This window comes from Trifolium pratense, linkage group LG6 (assembly GCF_020283565.1).
Source record: "Trifolium pratense cultivar HEN17-A07 linkage group LG6, ARS_RC_1.1, whole genome shotgun sequence".
Classification (NCBI taxonomy): domain Eukaryota; kingdom Viridiplantae; phylum Streptophyta; class Magnoliopsida; order Fabales; family Fabaceae; genus Trifolium; species Trifolium pratense.
Genome location: NC_060064.1, coordinates 36,200,065 through 36,223,680, shown reverse-complemented (window position 1 = coordinate 36,223,680; position 23,616 = coordinate 36,200,065). Strand labels below are relative to the sequence as shown.

Here is a 23,616-nt window from a genome sequence, read left to right as displayed (position 1 = left end):
ATGATGTGTTGATATATTATTGAACGCAGGTAAAACAAAAACTTAAACTATCGATGCATATAAATTAATTTTTTTTTTTACAACAAAAATGTTTTATTAACAAACTCACCATAATATAAAGCATATATTTTTTTAACGCGTTTGCCTAGTCCGCTAGTTTAAAATAATAATAAAAAAAAAGAATTGTTTTTTTTTATTACAAAAAAATAAAAAATCAAATCAAACTTAAATTTAAAACCAAATCCTCTTCTATAAACCACAAGCACACGATATACAATGCAGGTTCTTGGATCTCCTTCAATTCATTAAATTGAGCATCTATCTGTTTTTTCCGCCGCCATTCATATGAATCGTGAAAACTGAAAAGGCAGATCAATCGCAAATTTTCACACAAAAATGGAAGACACAAAACGAGGAAAAGCAGATGAAGAAGAAAACGCAGACAGAATCAGCAATCTACCGGACTTTGTACTGAGCCACATCCTCTCATTCCTCCCTATCAAAACCGCCGTTTCCACAAGCCTTCTTTCTCCCAGATGGCGCCACATTTGGAAGAAACATCTCTCAGTTCTCGACTTCTCTGACGACTTTTTCCAACCAAACGACGACCGTTTAGAACTCTTCAAAACCTTAGCGGTTTTTGTAAACGGCGTCTTCACTCTCCGCAAACCTTGCGAAGTTCGTAAGATGCGTCTCTCATGTACCCATTCTCTCGTCGACCACAAGGTTTGTACCTATTCTGTCAATACGTGGGTCCACTCCGTCATTGGGCCCCACCTCAAGGAACTCGACCTCACTCTCTATTCCAACGACGACGACGACGGAGGATATTGCTTCGAGCCTCCCATCAGCCTCTCTGCTTGCATTAATATAGTTTCCCTCAGGCAAGCAAGAACGTTTCTTTTTTATTTTTATTTTTTGTTATTATTTCTGGCTGGGTATATTTATTTATTTATTTATTTATTGAGTAAGTAGTCTCTGAAATTGTAGGATTGCATCAACCTAGTCTTCTGCACTAAAAATATTTGTAAATGATATCTGAAATTGGAAAATGTTAATCCTGTTTGTCTTTGTCAATGATATCTGAAACTGGAGAATGTCAATCCTGTTCGTTTCTATTAGTTGGATTGATTTATTTTTGAGCTTATGCAAATATAATTCATAAACCTGCTTAATAGTTTATGAAAAAACAACTTATGAAGATACGATTTTAGCTAATGATAACTTATGAATTAACATAAAAGCTTGTTTATTTGACATTTTTTGGACTACTATGACAGTAAGTGAATTTGATAATAGATTTTACAGTTGTAGAATTATTTTGGGATTATTATTGATAATGGGGAGGAGTGGACTAAAGAATTACTTGTTTCCTAGACTCCTAGCAAAATCTGCAGAGTGAGAGTTAAACATATGATTATGGTAATGCAGTCACCTTTGTTTGTGTAACAGAATGCAGCCACCTTTATTTTTTACTTGTTCTTAATAATATGATGTGACGCTAACATTTAACAATTAACATGTAGTTCAGTCTCAACGGTGCAGTATATTTTAACTTGAAACGAGCTAAGGCGATTCGTTTACCATCACTAAAGAAGCTACAACTTCACATCGGTTATGTGGAAGTGTCTCCCATGAATGCCCTCCTCTCTGGCTGTCCTAACCTAGAAACTCTCGATCTTTGCTTTTATGCTGAGGACAGCGGCGGTATAATTCGTGTGCCACCTTCATTGAAGTGGTTGAAAATCATCATTAACAATTCAGACGCCGGGGCTTCCCTTGAAATTGATGTGCCTGTTCTTGAGTACCTCTGCATTGCAAATATCACAATCACTGATGCCAACAATTTGCAAAACGTGGTGGAAGCGTCTGTTGATGTTTTTCCTTCCTCGGCTGCTTCTGCCTTCACTTTTCTCAAGCTCCTCAGCGCTCTCACTGGAATAAAACATCTAGTGTTGAGTCGTTCAACAACAAAGGTATAATTTTATTATCATGGTTTATAATATATAGCTATGATGTTAATAGCGGTGCTATAGCGCACTATAGCGGGATAGCCGTAGCGGCAGACCCCCTCCTCGCTATGCTACAGGTCTGCTTTCCGCTATTTAGAGAAGCGGAAATAGCGGCCGCTATTTGCAGGTGAATAGCATATTTCACTTATCAAATACTAGTACTTACTTGCACATATATACAAGTCTTATAATCCAATCACTCCGCATGATATTCATAATATCACGCTAACAATAATCCTTAGATAACAGTGTCAAAGATATGTACATATCACACATAGATAAGCTTTGTAATCACAACCTAAATTTAGTGATATGATTGGATATATAACAAAGACAAATATAGGTAATTATGGTACAATATTTTCATCACCCCCCCCCCCCCCCCCCTAAAGCTGGTGGATGCCCAATTTTCTTATTAGAGGCTAGATTTGCTTTCTACTGAGGGCTATAATGAATATGTCAGCGAGATGAGTCCCAGTAGGTACAAGTTTTGTTTTTCAGCCTATATCTAAATAAAATCATTCTGTATGGTACACACATCTTGGTTGGAAGTAGTAAAAGTTTAGAAGTCTCATCAATCCACGTACATAGTTTTGGATTATAAGTAACTCAAAAGATTGTTCTCAAATCCTTCAAATGAATTAAAAGGAAATCTTTAACCTTTCAAAATCCTTCTAATGAAAGTAAGTATGAAGGTAAAGCTTGAATTGGTGAATGGTCCTAGAACCACTGCCTGAAATAATAAGATCATCTAGAATGGATGAACTTTCTCTTCTTCTCTTCATTTTTGAATTTGGAATACTGCAATTGCACCCCCCACATTAAGTAACACTATGAGACGTGCTCATAATTTCTTGACTCATCCCAAAGTGTTTTAGTTTCCCTTAGAATGCAAACATGGTCATTCCTGCTGCTTGCACTTTGCCAATTTTGCTTTCAGTTGTTGAATTGAATCCTTGGACCATTCACATGCAAGTCACAGTTGAACGCAAAGTGGTTTTGATGATATCCATTACACAAGCATGGACTTAATCGTCTACCAGATCTCTGTTGCGTTCAAACCACACAGTGTGATGGAGATTTCTTGGCTAAATGGATCTTGACTCTTGTTTTTTGACTTATCAGTGTGAAGTTTCTCCATACTAAAATATAAGTGACTAATGTATTTCACTGATCAAATACGTTCACATGTATACAAGTCTTAGAATCAATCACTCCACACAATTCTCATAATATCACACTAACAACAATCCCAAGTTAGAAGCGTCAAAGATATAAACATATCATATATAGATCAGCTTTCTAACCATTGCATAATATATTTAGTGTTATGATTTTGATATAACAAAGAAATTATGGTATAGTATCGTCATTATTTAGTTTTATACTAGCTAACATGACATCATTACTGCTTGTTGTGTACAAACAGTGGCTACTGGGTGGCCCCACTGATCTACACTTTCCAGAATTTCGCCATTTACTTCATCTAGAGCTCATTCTTCCATGGTTCAACTCGTATTCTCTGCTGAGCCTGCTTCAGACATGCCATCTGCTTCAAGTTCTCATAATTCAAAACGACAAGGTTTGTTGACTTCTTAAGTTTGTTTAATTGAAGTTGGTAAACTTAACTTCATGTACACCCCTTAATAACTTTGTTGTGAAATTTATCCATCCAATGTTTTTATGAAATAAATTATAGAAAAGCCTCGCTTTTTGCATACTCCAAATAGTGACAAGGATGCATAACATTATTCATTACTATATCTATGATTGCATCTTATGTAAGTTGCATTGTTGTGTCTTTTGTTGCCGGCAGGATCAGTCACCCTTACCAATATGTGCTACACAACCAAGTGTTCCTAGTTGTCTTGTATCACACCTGGCCTCCATTGAATTAAAAGGATATCGAGGATTTCCAGATGAGTTGTTATTTGCTGAATATGTTTTGCAAAAAGGGCTTGTTTTGAAAACAATGATTATTGTTGATATATCGGTGGACCCAAACAAAAAGTTCGACACTCTTAGAAGATTATCTAATGTGCCAAGGGCCTCTGCAAATTGCCAACTTACATTTGACTAAGTTATATCTGCCTAAGGTGTGATTTCTCACTAAAACTACTTTGTTATTTGTTTATTACTGAATCATTTCAAAGGTGATTCAGATTGGGTTTGGTCTGCATAATTAGTTGTCCCTTGTATTTTCTTGCATGCACTTCATTTTCAACTCTATTTGGTGGAATGACATGATTCAATACCTCAAAGTTTCTGAATTTCTTTGATCCAGCTATTTTCCAATAAGGTATAATAATATTAATTAGGATATGCCCTCTCTACTAAAAGAATTATTCAAGTTTTGCCTCTGTAACCATGTTTGTTTTAGAATTTGAAGCTTAGCAAGAGAGGTTGAGATTTGCTAGACTCATATTATAACTATAACATTGAAAAAAATGATGATATTTACTTACCGGCTTTTTGAAATTGAACGAAAAACTTTTGAATTTCATGCCACTTAGTAAATCAAGTCAATGAATTTCCACTGTGTGAATTTGTTATTATTGCAACTAAATTTTTGTTTATTTCGGGGTATTAGTTAGTGTTAACTTTGATGGATTGGCAACATCTTTGTTTATCTAGGGGTATTAGTTAGTGCTAATTCCACAACCTTGTATTCATGGGTTTGATTTTCTAGACAATCTAAACTAACATAACACATTATCTCTTTTTTACAAATATGTTTTCCTGATTTATTGAAAAAAGAAGAAATTGGCAATCTCTTTGTAGCATTTGCATTCAATGTTACTGGTGCAATATTACCATCTGCAAAACAAGTAGAATTTTCATGTTACGTGGATCAGTTAACAGTTCCTTTCTCTACAAGTTTATCATTTCTAATATGAATATCAGTTGGGAAATTAAATTATATTTTTATGTTTTTGTCATAAAAAATCTTTTAGTAAAGATACTCCCAGTACATTTTGTGAAAGCATATTTTGTTTGCATAAAAAGAGAAGTACTATGTAATTTAAAATTGTTAAATTTTTTTGCCCCCTCTTGAAATACAAAGTAATGCTTAGAATGCATTTTACGGTTTTGGAGAAATCTCCATAAAGTTCGTGTTTCCTTAAACCCGTCCCGATTCGCAACAAAACAACTTTGCATTAACATGAAAAGTAGAACCAATATAAATAGAAAAAACAACTTTGTTTAATACATAACTTAAAAATAAAAACAAACAATTGAATATAATTTAAGACTTTGTTTAAGAGTTTATAATTTAAGAGAGGTAAAATGTAATTAGATATACGCGGAGCGGGTTTGGGGACGGATTCGCGGTGGGTATCATTGTATCAATGTCCCCATTATCCGCTCCACCCCCGTATTTTAAATTAAGGGGAAACTCAAACCCAGTCAAATCGGTTTTTCCCCGTCAACATCGGGGAGGGACTGGACTGGTGGGTGCCCGCAGGTATAGGTTATATTGCCATGCCTGTAGAGGTGGTCATTGAAGTCGTTTAATTGCTTTTTCTTCAGATTTGTGTACTGAAAAAAATAATTAGCTGTTTTAAAATTTGGGTCATGCTAAATAGTGCCCCCAAATTTTCCTTAAAAGGGTCATGCTAAACAGTGCCCCCGGGGTTGGGCACTTGTTAAGCATACCAAATATAGAAACAAAAGATAAAATTAATATTGATAAAATAACTTTTTACATTTTCGATGCATTGAATGCACAAGTTCCGAGACAAAATTTCCATATTTATATGCTTAAACAGTGCCGGGGGCACTGTTTAGCATTTTCCTTAAAATTTTTGGAAACAAAAAAAAACTCTTGTTTTCATTCAATAGGAAGTGGCAAACTTTTGCTTCTTTGATAGGGAAATTGTTGTATGTTATGTTTGTTAACAAATAATTCATCATATGCTACTGCCACATGTTCAACTTGCTTTAGTTTTGATTATTTGATAACTTTACAGCTTTCAATTATTAAATAATGCTAAATGAGATAATTTGAAAGCCTAATGTTGTTTGTTTGTTGAATTTGCTTGAATTAGTGACGGTAAATTTATGTAGCACAAAATAGCAGCGTAGATTAGACATGTAAGTTCTGCTTATTCAATCTCCGATGGGTTTTTTCTCGGTATAGTCGGCTTTTGATTCGCTCTCAAAAGAATTGAATGAAGTGCCCCCTTTACCTCTTTGTGAGGCAAAAATCTTTTCTAAGATTTGGGAGAGTCCGGCTCCTTCAAAAGTAATTGTTTTTTCATGGCAATTACTTTATGACCGTGTGACTACAAGGTCCAACCTCCTCATGAGAGGAGTTTTACCTCATCAAGAGGGGGTAAGTTGTGTGTGGTGTAATTGCCGCCTTGAAACATCAACACATTTGTTCCTTCAGGCGAAATCAGGAGTATTAGGGGAAGTTTATAGGTTTTTTTTTACCTTTGATCACATGAATTTGAAGCGAGGTTTTGATCACACGCATAAGGGGCTGTGCATGTGAACTCAGAATGAATGTGTATTTACATATATAGTTCATAGTCAATGAAAATATCAAGTTTTTCCAAACATTGATTAGGTCACAGACTCACAGTTATAGCCAAGATGGCTTGTTGGCCTTGGCCAAGTAAAATATTTCTTCCTAGTTTGGAATCTGTTTTGGTCTTTTGAGGAGAATAGATAAGATAATGAAACTCGGTAATTTTGTAGGGACAAAACTAATATATTTAAGCCTACAATTTAATTTTGAGTCATGTGGCTAACAAAGTTCATCTATATCGAATCAATTTGAGTACTAGTGTCCCTGGATGTGTAACTTAGTGGTAAAAGGGTCGAGACGCTGGACGTTTAATGTTTGATTCCTGTTGATAAGTGCTCGCATACTAGAAAGCGAGAGGTTTAATTTGGTCATTTTAGGGGGCCCAAAAAGCAAATCTCTATATAATATATTGGATAAATTTTTTGGTAGATGGATTGGATAGATAATGGATTGTTTTGACATGTTAATGCAAATATTATGACATTTTGGTATATATTATGTCTATATATCATGTTAAACATATATAAGTTCAAACAAATGTCAAAATTTTGCGCATTAAAGACTAAGAACAAAATAAAAAATTTAGTAGGGATGAAAACAATGATTTATTTTACATGGACAAAAACCAAAACTCTATAAAAGTAAGTACTAAAAACATATTTTATCCTATATAATATAATATTAATAAGAGTTCTAGATTGAACAAGGAAATAGTGTTTTGTTGCAATTTAAACTAAAAAAGTTTACAAAATTATAAAATTACAAATTTCAAATTTTGATAACTTTGGGCCTTGATAAACAGTTGCCTCTTAACACAAGTGCTTTTCTGACCCCCCCTATTTCTTCTTTACCCCCCAAACTGACGTTTTTGCCCTTGGGGGTATCAAACCAGCTCGGTTTTTAAAAACCGAACCAGCTCGGTTTTTAAAAACCAAACCAACATTGCAACATGCTCGGTTTTTAAAAACCAAACCAGCTCGGTTTTTAAAAACCAAACCAAACCAGCATTCATCAGTGCGGTATCTCAACATGAACCCGACAAACCATGGTTGTTCTATATAAAGATGTGGTTCGGTTTTTAAAAACCGAGCTGGTTTGATACCCCCCAAGGGCAAAAACGTCAGTTTGGGGGGTAAAGAAGAAATAGGGGGGGGGGGGGGGGGGGTCAGAAAAGCACTCATCTTCAATGAATACAAAGTTCAAATTAGAAGCAATCTCCCAACATTTGTAATAGATAGAGATTGTGAAGCATAGCTATCCCCCAACATCTGTCATAGAGTAGGTTTTTATTTTATTTTTACACAAGTCATATAGTGGTTATTAGTGAGAAATACACCTTATGGTGATACAGCTCAATCAAATGTAAGTTGACAAAGTCTAGAGGCCCTTGGAACATTGGATAATCTTCTGAGGATGTAGTACTTCAAAATGTCTACAGAAATATCAGCAATACTCATTTTATTCAAAACAAGTCCATTCTGCAAAATATACTCTGCAAATAACAGCTCATCTGGAAATCCTTCACAGCCTTTAAATTGGATATAGGTCAGATGTGATAAAATACAATTTGGAACAGTTGATTGTGCAGTCCATTCTGGTGAGGTTGATTCTTTCTGTCAAAGACACAATGGCACACCATAAATAAGATGCAATCAATGGTAATTAATCATATATAGTTAAGTATGCATAAAATGAGGCCTTGCGTAATCTATTTCATAAAAACGTTAAATTGATACATTGCACATGAAAGTTATTAAGTGGTGTACATGAAGTTAAATAAAATCAAACTTGAATCAAACGAACTTAAGAACTCAACAAACCTTATCGTTTTGAATTATAAGAACTTGAAGCATAGGACAAGCATGAAGTAGGCTCAATAGAGAGTTTTGGTTGAACCACGGAAGAATGAGCTCCAGATGAAGTAAATGGCGGAATTCTGGGAAACGTAGATGAACAGGGTCACCTAGTAGCAACTGCAAGTAGTAATAATGTAATATTAGTTAGTAAAAAAATCAAGATGATTAGGTTGTGATAAAAAAAAAATTGGAAATATGTGTAGGCATTTGATCAGTGAAACACATAAGTCATCATCTAATATTATATATATAAAACCGAATAAAACTATACCTTTATTGTTGAAATACTCAAAGATAGATGTTTTATTCCAGAGAGATCATCGAAGAAGTTGACTAATATGTTAGCTAGATAACAACCATCAGAACAACGAAAAACATCAAGAGACGCTTTCACCACGTTTTGCAAGTTGCCAACATCACTGAATGTGTTAAGATCATCAAAACCAAGCGAATACAAATCCATTTCTAGACAAGAACAGCTGCTGATTTTCAACCTCTTTAATGTAGATGGCACACGGAGTTTCTTATAGTTAAAACCAAAAAGACGAGTATCTAGAGTTTCTAGGATAGGACAGCCAACGAGGAAGCCATTCATTGTATGAATATCCACATTATTCATGTGGAGTTTCAAGTAATTAAGTGATGGTAAACGAATTTCCTCAGCAAACCGTGGGTCAATATATATTGACGACAACATTCCTGTTTCCCCAATGAGACTGTAATTCATTAAATAAAAAATATGTTAGTAAAATTATTATGTTGTCCCGTCCCATAACGCTGGAATATTTCTAGTTACTAGACTACTTGACAAAAAAAAATCATTATAATTATGTTAAGAATATTAAAATAACTAAAAGGGTTTGCTTGCTTGCCTGAGGGAAACGAGATTAGTACAAGTGAAGAGGGTGATTGGAGGTTCAAATTGATATTTCTGAATGGGATCGATTTCGAGGCTGAATTCCTTGAGGTGTGGTCCAATGACAGAGCAAACCCATGTGTCGATTGAACTGGTGCATGATTCGATGTTGTAAAGAGATTTAACACATGAGAGACTCATCTTTTCAATTGGGTAAGGCATACGAAGAGAGAACACCCTGTTTACAAAAACAGAAAAGTTTTGGAAGTGCTCGAATAGTTTGTTGTTTCTCCTTGCCTTTTCGAATAACGATTCGTCCCTGAAGTCGTCGGAGAAATCAAGAACGGAAACATGCTTCCAAATGTGGCGCCATCTGTTCGACAGAATGCTTGTTGCAACGGAGGTTTTGGTGGGGAGAAAAGAAAGGATATGGCTGAGCACACAGTCTGGTAGACTGCTGATTCTGTCTTCTTCTGCTACTATTCGTCGTCTTTTGGAGTTCGACTCAGCCGCCATGAATGAGCACAAAAAACAAGTAGTACAAGCTTTTTCAATCAAACTAGTATGAATGAGCACACAAAATTAGGAATTTCGGAAAAACAAAAACAAAGAAAGAGTGCTCAATTTGCTAGAAGGGGAGAACAAAATTGGGGATTTCAGAAAAAAACAGAGAATGAATGTTCAATTTGCCAGAAGGAGATGATGAATAGAAAGAAGAAGATTTGGTTTTAAATTTATGTTTGATTTGGTTTTTTTTTTTTGACGAATTGATTTGTTTTACTACGCATTTTAAATAAACTTGGAACAAATCTTTAAGTTTGATTTGTTTTTTGGTCCACAAAAAAAAAGAATTTGATTTGTTTTTGGTTAAAATTTGGAACAAATATTTCATGATTTGTGCGGGATCCGCATGACTACAAAACATGCAATTTTTATCTTCTTGAACTTATAACAACAACAACAACCAAATCTTTATCCACTAGGTGGAGTACACTACATGGTCATGGATCAAACAACATCATAATATTTTGTAAAGACTAGTTTACAGATAGTCTGCTTAATTCTATATATCTTTTAACAGTTTTGCCTATACTTTTCATTGGTCTCCCTTCCTCTTTAGACCATTTCTAATTTAACATCTAAAAACGGAAAACTGAAAACTTTAACAAGAAAGAATGAAATATACATATACCAGCTAGTCGAGTTCAGGCACATTCTTTACATGTTCTCGATCTTCTACCACATATTCCTGACAATGACATTGTAAAGAACAAAGTGAGGAGTTTAAAACCTTAATTTTTTTATAATAAAATTAATATAATCGTTGTATGATACAAAATCAACTATAATCCTTAAATGATACAAGAACAAGTAATTAAATGATTGTTTCCCCGAAATTGCATATCTTATGACCAAAGACCTGTTTAGTAGCAAGCATATATTACTAGTTTTGCGTAACATGCTTCGGTTTTCTGTAGCTTGTAATTTGTACGTCAAAATGATTTGAAAGCATTTATTCATAGCAGACCTTTGTCAGTTCTTGTTTCGCAAGAACATGGTAGTGGCGTTCATTGATTCTTTGGCCACATATTATCGCTATAAAGAAGCCATAGAGCAAACCCACCAAAATAATGGCGAGAACTGCAAAACAAATAAATATTATCAAGTTCCCATTGCATGGAATAAGTTGATAGGTTAAGATAGCACAACTATTATAAATCTTAAGTGTTGAATTTACTATATAAGTGAGAAAATATAACATCGTAGCGTGAAAATGTCACAATTGAGTGGAAAAGCTGCAAACATTGGCATCAAATTGACAGTGCAGAAGAAAGGGGAATACCAGCCATTGTATAAAATCCATATGGATGTTCTTCATAACCAAACATTTCTCTAAGTTCATCTCCATAGAATTTGTAAATAAGCACTCCCAAGAAAGCAACAACCTGTGCAATTAGAAAAGGAAAAGAACAAAATTGGGGATTTCAGAAAAAAACAGAGAATGAATGTTCAATTTGCCAGAAGGAGATGATGAATAGAAAGAAGAGGATTTGGTTTTAAATTTATGTTTGATTTGGTTTTTTTTTTTGACGAATTGATTTGTTTTACTACGCATTTTAAATAAACTTGGAACAAATCTTTAAGTTTGATTTGTTTTTTGGTCCACAAAAAAAAAAAAAATTGATTTGTTTTTGGTTAAAATTTGGAACAAATATTTCATGATTTGTGCGGGATCCGCATGACTAGTGACTAGGCTAAACTATGATTTTGTATCCTTTAATTGTGAACTCTGATTTTTTTTTTGGTAAGGTTTGTGAACTCTGATTTAAGCCACTAGGTTGCATGAGGTCCTGAGTTTGATCTTTTGTCCCATAAACTAAAAAAAATTGTGAACTCTGATTTTGTATTCTCTAGTTGTGAATTTTTCTCGATTGGTCTTGACTGCAGTCTCCCACTCATCCATTCAATATAAAAGAGAAAAATAAAATAAAATTAAAAATAGAAAATTCAAAATATATCTACTTCTAAACACACACAATATATATATATATATATATATATATATATATATATATATATATATATATGGGGTTTTCTAACTTAGACCCTAGTTAGGTCTAAGTTAGCAAGGTGCACCTTTTGAGTTGGACCAAAATACCCATTCTTTTAATTTTTGAAAGAATAGAGCAACAGGGGCATTTCTGTAATTTTACATAAAAAAAAAAAATACTGACACGCGCCCCACCTTCTTAAAAATTAATAGACGTGGATCCAGTGTCGCGCGCGTACGGAAGGACCATGGTTACAGACCGTTGATTTCCATCAGACAGCCAAGATGTGATCTCATTAAGGCTGTCTGATTGATCAGACAGCCCAGATCATCCTACCATCTTGTCTGCGCCACACTAGATTATAAGCTGGAGAGAGAAAATTTTACTTTTGAAAAAGGCAGCCACGTGTCAGCATATGAATGGGTCTGCGTGATTTTTTCCATTTTATGCTTTAAACTCGATTATTTCGTCGTAAATTAATTTTTTATTTTTTAATTTTTATACCAAAATTCATAATTTTTTTTTCTCTACAAATAGAGACTTGGTTTGTTTGATTTGGACACCGAAAAAAAAAACGCAATTTTTCACTACTTTAAACTCGATTATTTCGTCGTAAATTAATTTTTTTTTTTATTTTTTATACCAAAATTCATATTTTTTTTTTCCTACAAATAGAGATTTGGTTCGTTCGATTTGGACACCGAAAAAAAAACGCAATTTTTCACTACCTTAAATGAGATAAAACGATAATTAAAAACTAATGTTTGCTTCTGAAACCATTTATCTGGTACAATGGTTTCAGAGAGTTGTAATCTGAAACCATTTTGCTGGTAGAATGGTTTCAGTAAGTTGATTATTAGTTATTTGCTTCTGAAACCATTTAGCTTGTAGAATGGTTGCACATAGTTGTATTCTGAAACCATTTTACTGGTAGAATGGTTTCAGTGAGTAATTTATTAATTGTGTTTGCTTCTGAAACCATTTATCTGGTACAATGGTTTCAGAGAGTTGTAATCTGAAACCATTTTGCTGGTAGAATGGTTTCAGTAAGTTGATTATTAGTTATTTGCTTCTGAAACCATTTAGCTTGTAGAATGGTTGCACATAGTTGTATTCTGAAACCATTTTACTGGTAGAATGGTTTCAGTGAGTAATTTATTAATTGTGTTTGCTTCTGAAACCATTTATCTGGTACAATGGTTTCAGAGAGTTGTAATCTGAAACCATTTTGCTGGTAGAATGGTTTCAGTAAGTAGATTATTAGTTATTTGCTTCTCAAACCATTTACCTTGTAGAATGGTTGCACATAGTTGTATTCTGAAACCATTTTACTGGTAGAATGGTTTCAGTGAGTAATTTATTAATTGTGTTTGCTTCTGAAACCATTTATCTGGTAGAATGGTTTCAGAGAGTTGTAAACTGAAACCATTTTGCTGGTAAAATGGTTTCAGTAAGTTGATTATTAGTTATTTGATGAGATTAAGGTAGTGAAAAATTGAGTTTTTTTTTCTGTGTCCAAATCAAACGAACCAAGTCTCTATTTGTAGAGAAAAAAAAATTATGAATTTTGGTATAAAAAATAAAAAATAAAAAATTAATTTACGACGAAATAATCGAGTTTAAAGTAGTGAAAAATTGCGTTTTTTTTTCGGTGTCCAAATCAAACAAACCAAGTCTCTATTTGTAGAGAAAAAAAAATTATGAATTTTGGTATAAAAATTAAAAAATAAAAAATTAATTTACGATGAAATAATCGAGTTTAAAGTATAAAATGAAAAAAAATTAACGCAGCCAATTAAAATGTGACACGTGGCCTGCCTTTTAAAAAGGCTTTCTCTCTCCGCGTGTTCCTCTCCACCACGCGCGCCTGTCGGCGCGTGTTCTGCACGCGCGCGTTTTTTGTCAAATGAGAAGCTGCCACGTGTCTGGGGGGGGAAAAAGAAGTGGGGGGCCCGTGTAAAATTGCAGAAAATTACAGAAATGCCCCTGTTGCTCTATTCTTCCAAAAAATTAAAAAATGGGTATTTTTGTCCAACTCAAAAGGTGCACCTTGCTAATTTAGACCCAACTGGGTCTAAATTAGCAGCCCCCTATATATATATATATATATATATATATATATATATATATATATATATATCAAATCTACTAATTTATTCTTATTAGTTTTAATAATAATGTTGTAAATTTTGCATTGAACAAAATAGAACAATTTATAGCATAGAAAAGGAAAAAAAAAAACCAATAAAAAGATCATAGCAAGATTATTTATATTATACTAGCGGGCCAGACAGACCCGTTCCGCGCATGCCTATGTCTAACTTATGTCCAAAAACAATATGCCTTATATTATGATGAGAGTTACTTTTCGCATCTCCGATACACTCAGGCACCCCCTGATAAACCCATTGTACCACTCTCGCTATGTGTATGACGAGCGTGTTAAATTGAAAAAACTTAAACACCGTTGCTCGCTACGTGTACAGCGAGTGTGCAAATTTGCCAAAAACTGAAAACATTTTTATGCTCACTACGTGTACAGCGAGTGTGTTAAATCGAAAAAATTTGAATACCGTTGCTCGCTTTCTGTGTAGCGAGTGTCTTAAATTCTACAAGAAAAATGCTATAGTGCACGACACACTTTTTCGTCACACGCGCACGACACATGCAATTCCAATTAGAGTAGTGCTACATGGCACGACAAGCCATAAGCACGACATGCACGACGCCTTGTATATCTCTTTGTTACTATTTATTTTATTTTTTATTTTAGACAATGATTTTAGCTTTTTAGTCATTATTATAAGAAAACAAATGTATAACACTAGACTATATTATAGATCATATACATTAAATTTTATTTGTAATGGTGATTGAAGGGAGTACTAGTTTAACTCCTAAAAAAATTAGTAGATCAATTCGCTTACGCTTTCTTAGATATTTGTATTTGTTTTTTTGTCATTGAGTTATAAATATTAGATATTTTGGATGCGTTTGATATGCTAAAAACACAATGATTTGATATATCAATTTTTCAATAAACTTAAAAAATAAATTTTTGCTTATAACAGTAATCACATGATCTTTGTTTAAAGGCCAAAAAAGAAATTTTTATTAAATAAAAGATGCATGGCATGAGATATGCCACTGATGAACAAAATTTTAAACGAAAACTACCACATCAGTGGCATATCTCATGCCATGCATCTTTTATTTAATAAAAATTTCTTTTTTGGCCTTTAAACAAAGATCATGTGATTACTGTTATAAGCAAAAATTTATTTTTTAAGTTTATTGAAAAATTGATATATCAAATCATTGTGTTTTTAGCATATCAAACGCATCCAAAATATCTAATATTTATAACTCAATGACAAAAAAACAAATACAAATATCTAAGAAAGCGTAAGCGAATTGATCTACTAATTTTTTTAGGAGTTAAACTAGTACTCCCTTCAATCACCATTACAAATAAAATTTAATGTATATGATCTATAATATAGTCTAGTGTTATACATTTGTTTTCTTATAATAATGACTAAAAAGCTAAAATCATTGTCTAAAATAAAAAATAAAATAAATAGTAACAAAGAGATATACAAGGCGTCGTGCATGTCGTGCTTATGGCTTGTCGTGCCATGTAGCACTACTCCAATGTGAAATATGTTGTCGCATGCACTATGCATCAAGCATTTTTCTTGTATAAATAAATTGGAACCTTTTTTAAGCCCAAATAAAACAAGTGTCAAAGAGTAAAATTAATCGCACTCTCATCAATGTTTCATTTGTTTTTATTAATGTTGTGGTAATTACTAATGGAAAATGCTAAACAGTGCCCCCGGGGCACTCTTTAAGTATCTTAAAGTAAAAATTTTGTCTTGGAAATTGTACATTCAATGCATTGAAATTGTAAAAAATTGTCTTATTACCATTAACTTTATATTTTCTTTCCCTTTTTAGCATGCTTAAAGAGTGTCCCGGGGGCACTGTTTAGCATGACCCATTACTAATTATGAATGACTCCTACTGCGTTAAAGGTACGTTGAGTCGTTGATCCTGCCAACTTGAAATATGTGACAGTCACAAAGTTAACTATAATTTAGAACCTGTACTGTACATGAACACCAAATTATTGTTATCAATAAAAGTACATAAATTCAAAAAAGTATAAATAAATAGTGACACAGAAGAAATAGAAGAATACAAGACACAAAACAGAGGATTCAGCATAGTGTTCGCAACTTGTGAGAGTTTTTCAAGTAAAAAAGTAGTTACTATATTTACTACTAAATTAAAAATTTGTTGGTAAAAAATAATGATTTTACTTGGTCACATAACTTTATGTTCTGTGTCCATATATTTTCACAAGCATGCATGTGTACATCGATCATGTGTCGTTTAAACAATGGCATTGACTCATCAATTTGATATTAACATATTATTACGCAATAAAAATAGTGAACACCCAATATATAAAACACAAATTTAGATGAAAAGGAATGATCAAATTTCATCGGTCTAATGTTTGGAACAATTGGGTTAACTTGGAGGGAAAACTTGGCATGAGTAAACACAAGTATTCACCCAATAATTGATAAGAATAATTGATGAGTATATATAATTCAATTTTGTTACTTATGTCATTTGTATGTCATTATAGTGTGATTTGTTTGTCATTATAGTGTGTTTATAGTTTTTAATATAAAGATATATGTTATTCATATCATATCAGAATGTCTCAAGTGTATGTACTAAAAAATATGGCTCAAGTGTTCAAACTACATGGTTTGATTATCTTTTGTTTAAGCATTCTCTAGATTTTAAGCATTCTCAATAGCATTCTCTATATTTCAAACTACCTTGCAAGGATTAGGATGAACTCAAGTGTTCAAACTACATGAAGAAAACAAAAGGAAATGTCATTGATATAGATGTTGTAACTACATTTTCTGCTACAATATATTGTTTTTTTTATTTGAAATGGTAGACAATTGTAGGAAGAAAACTACCAAATTTTGTAATATTGGATTTTTTAATGGGAAGCCTTAATTTTTGTTTCATTATAAGTGACAAAATTCCATTAACAAGACTACAAATTGGAAAATACTGCAAAGTAGAATATCATTATTGTTTTGCTTTCACAATTATTCTTAATTATTACTCATTTTCTATTAAAGTGGAATATTAGCACATAAATAGAACTTAATGGAGATTATGACGTATAAATACATGGGTTTTGTTAGATGAACTTATAAGATATTCTCTTGGTTGATTTTAGATTAAGAACTATGAACTTATATAGTGTAGGGTGCGTTTGATTCTTGATGACAAATTTGCAAGTGCACAAATTGTCGCAAGTAATATAAAGGATATCGTGTCCACGAGGATTGTTGTAAATCAACAATGGCTAATTGAACTAATTACTATGAGTAAAAGTAAAGAAATGATTGGGGGAAAATAGTTCATAGAAGTTGTTTATCAAACTTTGGATGTTGAATTTATATTGGGACTTTTTATCGAAAAGTTGGAAGGCGATTGGATTTTGGTTTGAATTCATTGTACTTCACCATGGATGTTAGAGGCTAGTTCCCTACACATGATTTATTCAATTACCATGACAATTTAACTCAACCATTGCACCCACTCTCATGGTCATACAACTCACTATGTTCACTATAATCACTTAATCTCTTAAGCCAATTACTAGTTAACATAGGCATGAATGTTTGTTAAATCATTAGTCACAACCTTTAATTCTCTATCTCTAGACCAATTACAAGGTTCAATCATTAATCTATGTCTAACTCATACATCTAATCTCTTAGCAAGCATGAATTTAGAAATCATCACAAACATTTGTCAACATTCATGAAGCATAAAGAACAAGATTAATGAAATAGAAAATTGATTAAATCATAAGAGAACTAGTGATAATCTAACAATTAACCATAGATTCATACAAGGTTTTCATCACAAAATCCAATCTAGGAGAATTACTCCATTATTACAAGAAATGAAAAGAGTTTAGAAATGAGATACATGGAGGAATTAAGATGAGAATTGGAAGAGAAGTGATCTTCAATCTTGTTTCCAAGCCTTCAAATCATGTTTCTCCATCTTCAAATCCTTGCTTCTAAGCTTCAACAATGGTTCTTGATCCAAAATTTTGTAACCCTCTAACAGAAAAACTGAATTCCATACATAGGCACTGTTGCTGCGCTGCACGCAGCCTATCCTGCGCTGCACGCAGCTGGTGGGCAAAACCCTGCGCTGCACGCAGGTCTCCTTGCGCTGCACGCAGCCAAGCTGCGCTGCACGCAGGTTCCTCTGCACTGCACGTGCGTATCCGATTCAAAATGCACTATGAATTGCGCTGCACGTGGCCAAGCTGCGCTGCACGCAGCCCTGTTCAACAAATTCCATATTTTGCTTGTTTTTCTTCCAAACCAAGTAATCTCAAGTCCTTATGCATTTGCCTTTATTCTAAGCTCAAAAACTCAACTTTTCTTGATGAAAATCCCTTAAAAATGGACACTATTGTGTGTAATAACGAGAGTTATCACAACCCCAAACTTATCTCATTCTTTGTTCTCAAGGAATATCTTGGTCTCTATGAAAACAAATCACTAGTTCAACAAATTTGGTCACAATTTTCAAGCACAATGAAGAAGATAAAATGTTCATGACATATCAATGATCAATTCTATTATAGCTTTCTTGCACATGGATTCAAATTAAGAAAATAAAAGAACTTCTCACAAACATTGACTACACCAAATCACTTCACACTCTCACAAACTCTCCTGTTTAATGTGTAAATACACTCAAATCAACACAATCTACACCTTTCTACCATAAGCTTGCAAGGATTCTAAAAATCGATGAATACACAACAAATATGCACCTTTTGAGGACTTTCCGGGTTGTAACGTGGCTAGGGTCATATGAAGGGTAGATGTTTTTAGGAACTAGGTAGAAAAACTTGAAGCTTTTAGGATCACCTAATTCAAACAAATAAGGACAATACAATTCATCACCCAAATCAAACATATGTAACTAGAGAACTTATTTTCAACAACAACTTTTCTTTTCAACTCTTTTGTATTTTTCATTAAGAAATCCCTCAATACATTTCATACTCAATTTTTTCTTTTCAACTCATGGTGTTATGTTTTTTGCATTACGTTTCTTTTTCTTTCACCATGTATTTTCTTCATGAGGGACTTTCTCAATTTTTCTTTTGTTTTTGTTTTTCATACAATCTAGTCTCAAAACTTTTTCTTTTGAGTTCTCTAGTACACCCACCCCAAACTTAATGGGTTGCAAATCCCAAGAGCAACCCCAAACTTAATGATGAGCATTGTGCTCAAATCATAAGTTAGGTGATCCACTTCAAGAAAATCATCTTCTTTTTTTTCTTTGTTTTTGTAAATGTATGTGATGGTTTTCAAGAAGAAAATTAAACACTTTTTCATAAGGCTCAAAGGGGTTGACAAGGGATAATAATAATAATGAAGGGTAGGCTAAAAGGCTCAAGCTCACAACAAAGGTGCCTCAGTGCATAATTCATCGCAATTAACCAATCAAGAGAATACAAGCAAGTTCTAGAGAAGAGGAGAGATGTGGAACCCTCATATACAAGAAAAGATAAGTGTATGGGCTCAAAATCTCACGGCTAGGCCGGATTTGTGAGTGGTCAATGTTTGAGAGATTCCCTAAGACTTTCTTAACATGCAAACATGCAACAAACATAGCCAATTAAGAACTTCACATGTCAATATCATTTAATTAATCTATCAAAATTGTACCTAAGAGTAATGACCAAATCTATTAAAAGAGTTCCAAGTTTTCATTTAGGCCAAGACATTCAATTAAGACAACAAACAAGCAAGTAAAAGTCATAACAACATCAAGCACCAAGCACTTATTCCAATAAAACGGTAAAAGCTAGAGATGAGAAAAACCGTAAACCATGGATTGCCTCCCACGAAGCGCTTCTTTGACGTCATTAGCTTGACGAACCATCAATTCATGTTAGGGAGGATACTTGACATTAGTTTCAACCCGGCTCCTCTCTTGTTCATTCTTCAAGGGAGCCACATTATGATCAACAGGCAACATTTCAACAAGTACCGGATGAGTAATGAGTTTCTTCCGCTTGCCTTTCCACTTCTTCCTTTTCTTCTTGAGTGCTCTTTTTGCGGCTTTCGCTTTCTCTACACCCTCATTTTTCTCTTGAGTAACATGAACCACATTTGAAAGAAGGCTCTCGGAAATCGAATTCACCATGTCGGGTTCAAGAGCATGCATTAACTCATGTTCCCCCAAATCATCTAAGGAAGAAGTGACAAATTCTTGAGAGTTGACAACCGAATTTAGATCTTCTTCCCTCTTCATCATGTGACAGTAGAAGATAGGAATTGTACCATTCATCCCCCTCACTAAGACATCATAATCTTCTTTTAACTCTTTCACGAAGTCTTCTTCATCCAAAGGAGTGAGCAAGCTACTAATGATGGCCGATTGCTTATAGTCTTCTCCCAAAAACACATACTTCCAATTATGAGGAAGTTCTTGTAAAACCGGAGGACTTGACTTAGGTGCTTCCTTCTTTGTGCTCTCATTCTCATCTTCACTTGACTCCACTTTTACTCTTTCTAAAGTTGGAGTGTGGGTTTCCTCTTGAATTACCACTTCAACCGATTTTTCAACGACCTCTACTTTGAAACATTGAGGATTGTCATCGAGATTTTTCATGCCTTCAAAAATATTGAAATTAATTTGCTCATCATTGAGCCTCAACATCAAGTTGCCAATTTCCACATCAATCAAGGCTCTACCGGTTGCCAAGAAAGGTCTTCCCAATAAAATTGGCACTTCGGAATTTTCCTCCATGTCAAGAATTACAAAATCCGCCGGAAATACAAACTCGGCACATCTCACCAACACATCTTGTAAAATGCCATAAGCGTGAGTGATGGACCTATCCGCAAGAAATAGTTGCATCTTTGTTGGCTTAGCAATAGCTCCCGGAATTTTTTTCATGATAGAAAGAGGCATCAAATTAATGCTTGCTCCTAAATCACAAAGGGCTTTCCCAACATGCAAATTACCAATAGAAATAGGAATTGTAAAACTACCGGGATCTTTCTTCTTTTGTGGGAGTTTCCTTTGGATGATGGCACTACACTCTTCATTCATCAACACGGGTTCATCCTCTTTAGGCTTCCTCTTCTTAGTCAACATCTCCTTCATGAACTTTGCATATAAAGGCATTTGTTCCAACATTTCGACAAAAGGAATGTCGACTTGAAGGCTATTGAACATCTCCATGAACTTCTTAAAATTGATTTCTTGGTTCTTTTTCTTTTTCGGGGAAGGAGGGTAAGGCAACTTGACATGGTCCGGAATGACTTTAGAAGTTGCATCAATAAAACGTTGCTTTTTAGTCTTCCGCACAACAAACTTTTCACTATCTTTCTTCTTATTTTTGACTTCACCCTCTTTTTCTTTTTCACTTTTCTTCTCTTCCTCCACACTATCATTTTCGACTCCTCCCTCAAGCTCACCATCACTTGATGCTCCTTTTATAGGCTTTCCATTAACTTCCGGCGAGGCCACTACCCTACTCCTCAAGTTAATGTCCTTACAAGTTTCATTTCGAGGATTATCTCTTGTAGTTACCTCCAAACCACAATGTTGTATAGCCGCAAATTGCCTTGATAATTGCTCGATTTGAGACTCAAGATTTTTGATTGAGGCCTCATGATTTTTGTTTGATAGTTCTTGACTAGTCTTCATGGCCTCAAAATTTACTTGAGTCATCTTTATGAATTGTATAAGAGTCTCTTCTAAAGGTGAAGGTTCACTCGGTTGAGTGTTTTGATAAGCTAGTGAGTAGGAGTTTGCCAAGTAATTTACTTCTTCCGAGCATTGAGGAACACACTCACCATTAGCATGACTTTGACCACAAAAATTGCAACGAAGTGCTTGAACATGTTTGACTTGAGGAAGAGCGGTGTTGGTAAAATGCCTAAGTAAGGTCTCCATTTGTATGTTCATAAGCTTTGATTGGACTAGCAATGTGGTTTGAGTGTCAAGCTCTATCATGTCGGGTTTCTTCCTTGCTCCTCGGTCATTGAGAACTCTATATTCATTGAGTGCCATTGCTTCCACTAGATCTTTAGCCTCTTTTGCATCTTTTTTGTTCATGGAACCCCCCGCGGATACATCAAGTAACATGCGAGTTTGTGCCCTTAAACCTTGAGTAAAATATTGCATTTGAGCTAAGTCATCCAAACCATGATCGGGACACTTCTTCAAGAGGAGTTGAAATCTTTCCCAAGAGTCATAAAGAGACTCGGAATCTCCTTGTTCAAAGTTTATGATTTCGGCTTTTTTTTCTAGGAACTTGTAAGTTGGGAAGAATCGTTCCAAGAATTTCACTCTCAATTCATTCCATGTGTTGATGGTCCCATTAGGAAAGGAATCTAGCCAATCCTTGGCTCTTCCGGTAAGAGAAAACTTGAAAAGTCTCAACCTCTTGTCACTTTCCGAGACACCCGGTGGATTGATGTAATCACATACGTCTAAGAAGTGGCTCAAATGCAAGTTTGGGCACTCCACATCGGCTCCGGAAAACTTGTTCTCCTTAAGATCTTTTAGGACAATACTTTTGATATCAAAAGCTACCGGATTTGCCGGTTGAAACCCGAGAAAATCTTGGCCTCCATTCGCTCCTCTACCATAGTCTCCCAAGGTTCTCTTTGGTGGTGGCGGCGGTTGAAGTTCCGTCATACCAATTGTACCTGAGCAAACACAAAGAAAAACAATACCTAAGTAGCACTTGCACTATACAAGAAAAAGAAATAGAACTATTTTTGTAATTTTTCAAATATCAACATTAAAAACAAAAAAAAATACAAAGAATTAGTCCAATTGCCTTGTCAAAATTAATCAACAATCCCCGGCAACGGCGCCAAAAACTTGATGACAAATTTGCAAGTGCACAAATTGTCGCAAGTAATATAAAGGATATCGTGTCCACGAGGATTGTTGTAACTAATTGAACTAATTACTATGAGTAAAAGTAAAGAAATGATTGGGGGAAAATAGTTCATAGAAGTTGTTTATCAAACTTTGGATGTTGAATTTATATTGGGACTTTTTATCGAAAAGTTGGAAGGCGATTGGATTTTGGTTTGAATTCATTGTACTTCACCATGGATGTTAGAGGCTAGTTCCCTACACATGATTTATTCAATTACCATGACAATTTAACTCAACCATTGCACCCACTCTCATGGTCATACAACTCACTATGTTCACTATAATCACTTAATCTCTTAAGCCAATTACTAGTTAACATAGGCATGAATGTTTGTTAAATCATTAGTCACAACCTTTAATTCTCTATCTCTAGACCAATTACAAGGTTCAATCATTAATCTATGTCTAACTCATACATCTAATCTCTTAGCAAGCATGAATTTAGAAATCATCACAAACATTTGTCAACATTCATGAAGCATAAAGAACAAGATTAATGAAATAGAAAATTGATTAAATCATAAGAGAACTAGTGATAATCTAACAATTAACCATAGATTCATACAAGGTTTTCATCACAAAATCCAATCTAGGAGAATTACTCCATTATTACAAGAAATGAAAAGAGTTTAGAAATGAGATACATGGAGGAATTAAGATGAGAATTGGAAGAGAAGTGATCTTCAATCTTGTTTCCAAGCCTTCAAATCATGTTTCTCCATCTTCAAATCCTTGCTTCTAAGCTTCAACAATGGTT

At 34.2% G+C, this 23,616-nt stretch overlaps 3 protein-coding genes across 4 annotated transcripts; 1 reads left to right on the top strand and 2 right to left on the bottom strand.

Moving 5' to 3' along the window:
• The first annotated feature begins 258 nt into the window (after nt 1-258).
• On the top strand, nt 259-5,045 carry LOC123889052 (F-box/FBD/LRR-repeat protein At4g26340-like). 2 transcript variants are annotated; one of them, XM_045938230.1, is made up of 5 exons: nt 259-884; nt 1,532-1,976; nt 3,442-3,594; nt 3,829-4,108; nt 4,275-5,045. In XM_045938230.1, exons 1-4 carry the CDS (start codon nt 397-399, stop codon nt 4,090-4,092), a joined length of 1,350 nt encoding a protein of 449 aa, XP_045794186.1. In that variant the 5' UTR covers nt 259-396; the 3' UTR covers nt 4,093-4,108; nt 4,275-5,045. The 2 variants fall into 2 exon arrangements, with proteins under 2 accessions (XP_045794186.1, XP_045794185.1); XM_045938229.1 differs by having other exon boundaries at nt 3,829-4,282.
• A 2,654-nt stretch (nt 5,046-7,699) lies between these two features.
• Nucleotides 7,700-9,962, bottom strand: LOC123889064 (FBD-associated F-box protein At3g52670-like). The gene is made up of 4 exons (XM_045938243.1): nt 9,275-9,962; nt 8,674-9,118; nt 8,367-8,519; nt 7,700-8,159 (listed from the first exon to the last, which is right to left on the bottom strand). Exons 1-4 carry the CDS (start codon nt 9,772-9,774, stop codon nt 7,899-7,901), a joined length of 1,359 nt encoding a protein of 452 aa, XP_045794199.1. The 5' UTR covers nt 9,775-9,962; the 3' UTR covers nt 7,700-7,898.
• Nucleotides 9,963-10,453: 491 nt separating this feature from the next.
• LOC123890585 lies at nt 10,454-11,234 on the bottom strand (the record flags this gene model as incomplete). The annotated part of the gene is made up of 3 exons (XM_045940225.1): nt 10,454-10,507; nt 10,787-10,899; nt 11,102-11,234. Coding segments are annotated over 3 exons (300 nt in total), but the record flags the coding sequence as incomplete, so codon positions are not given.
• Nucleotides 11,235-23,616: the final 12,382 nt, after the last annotated feature.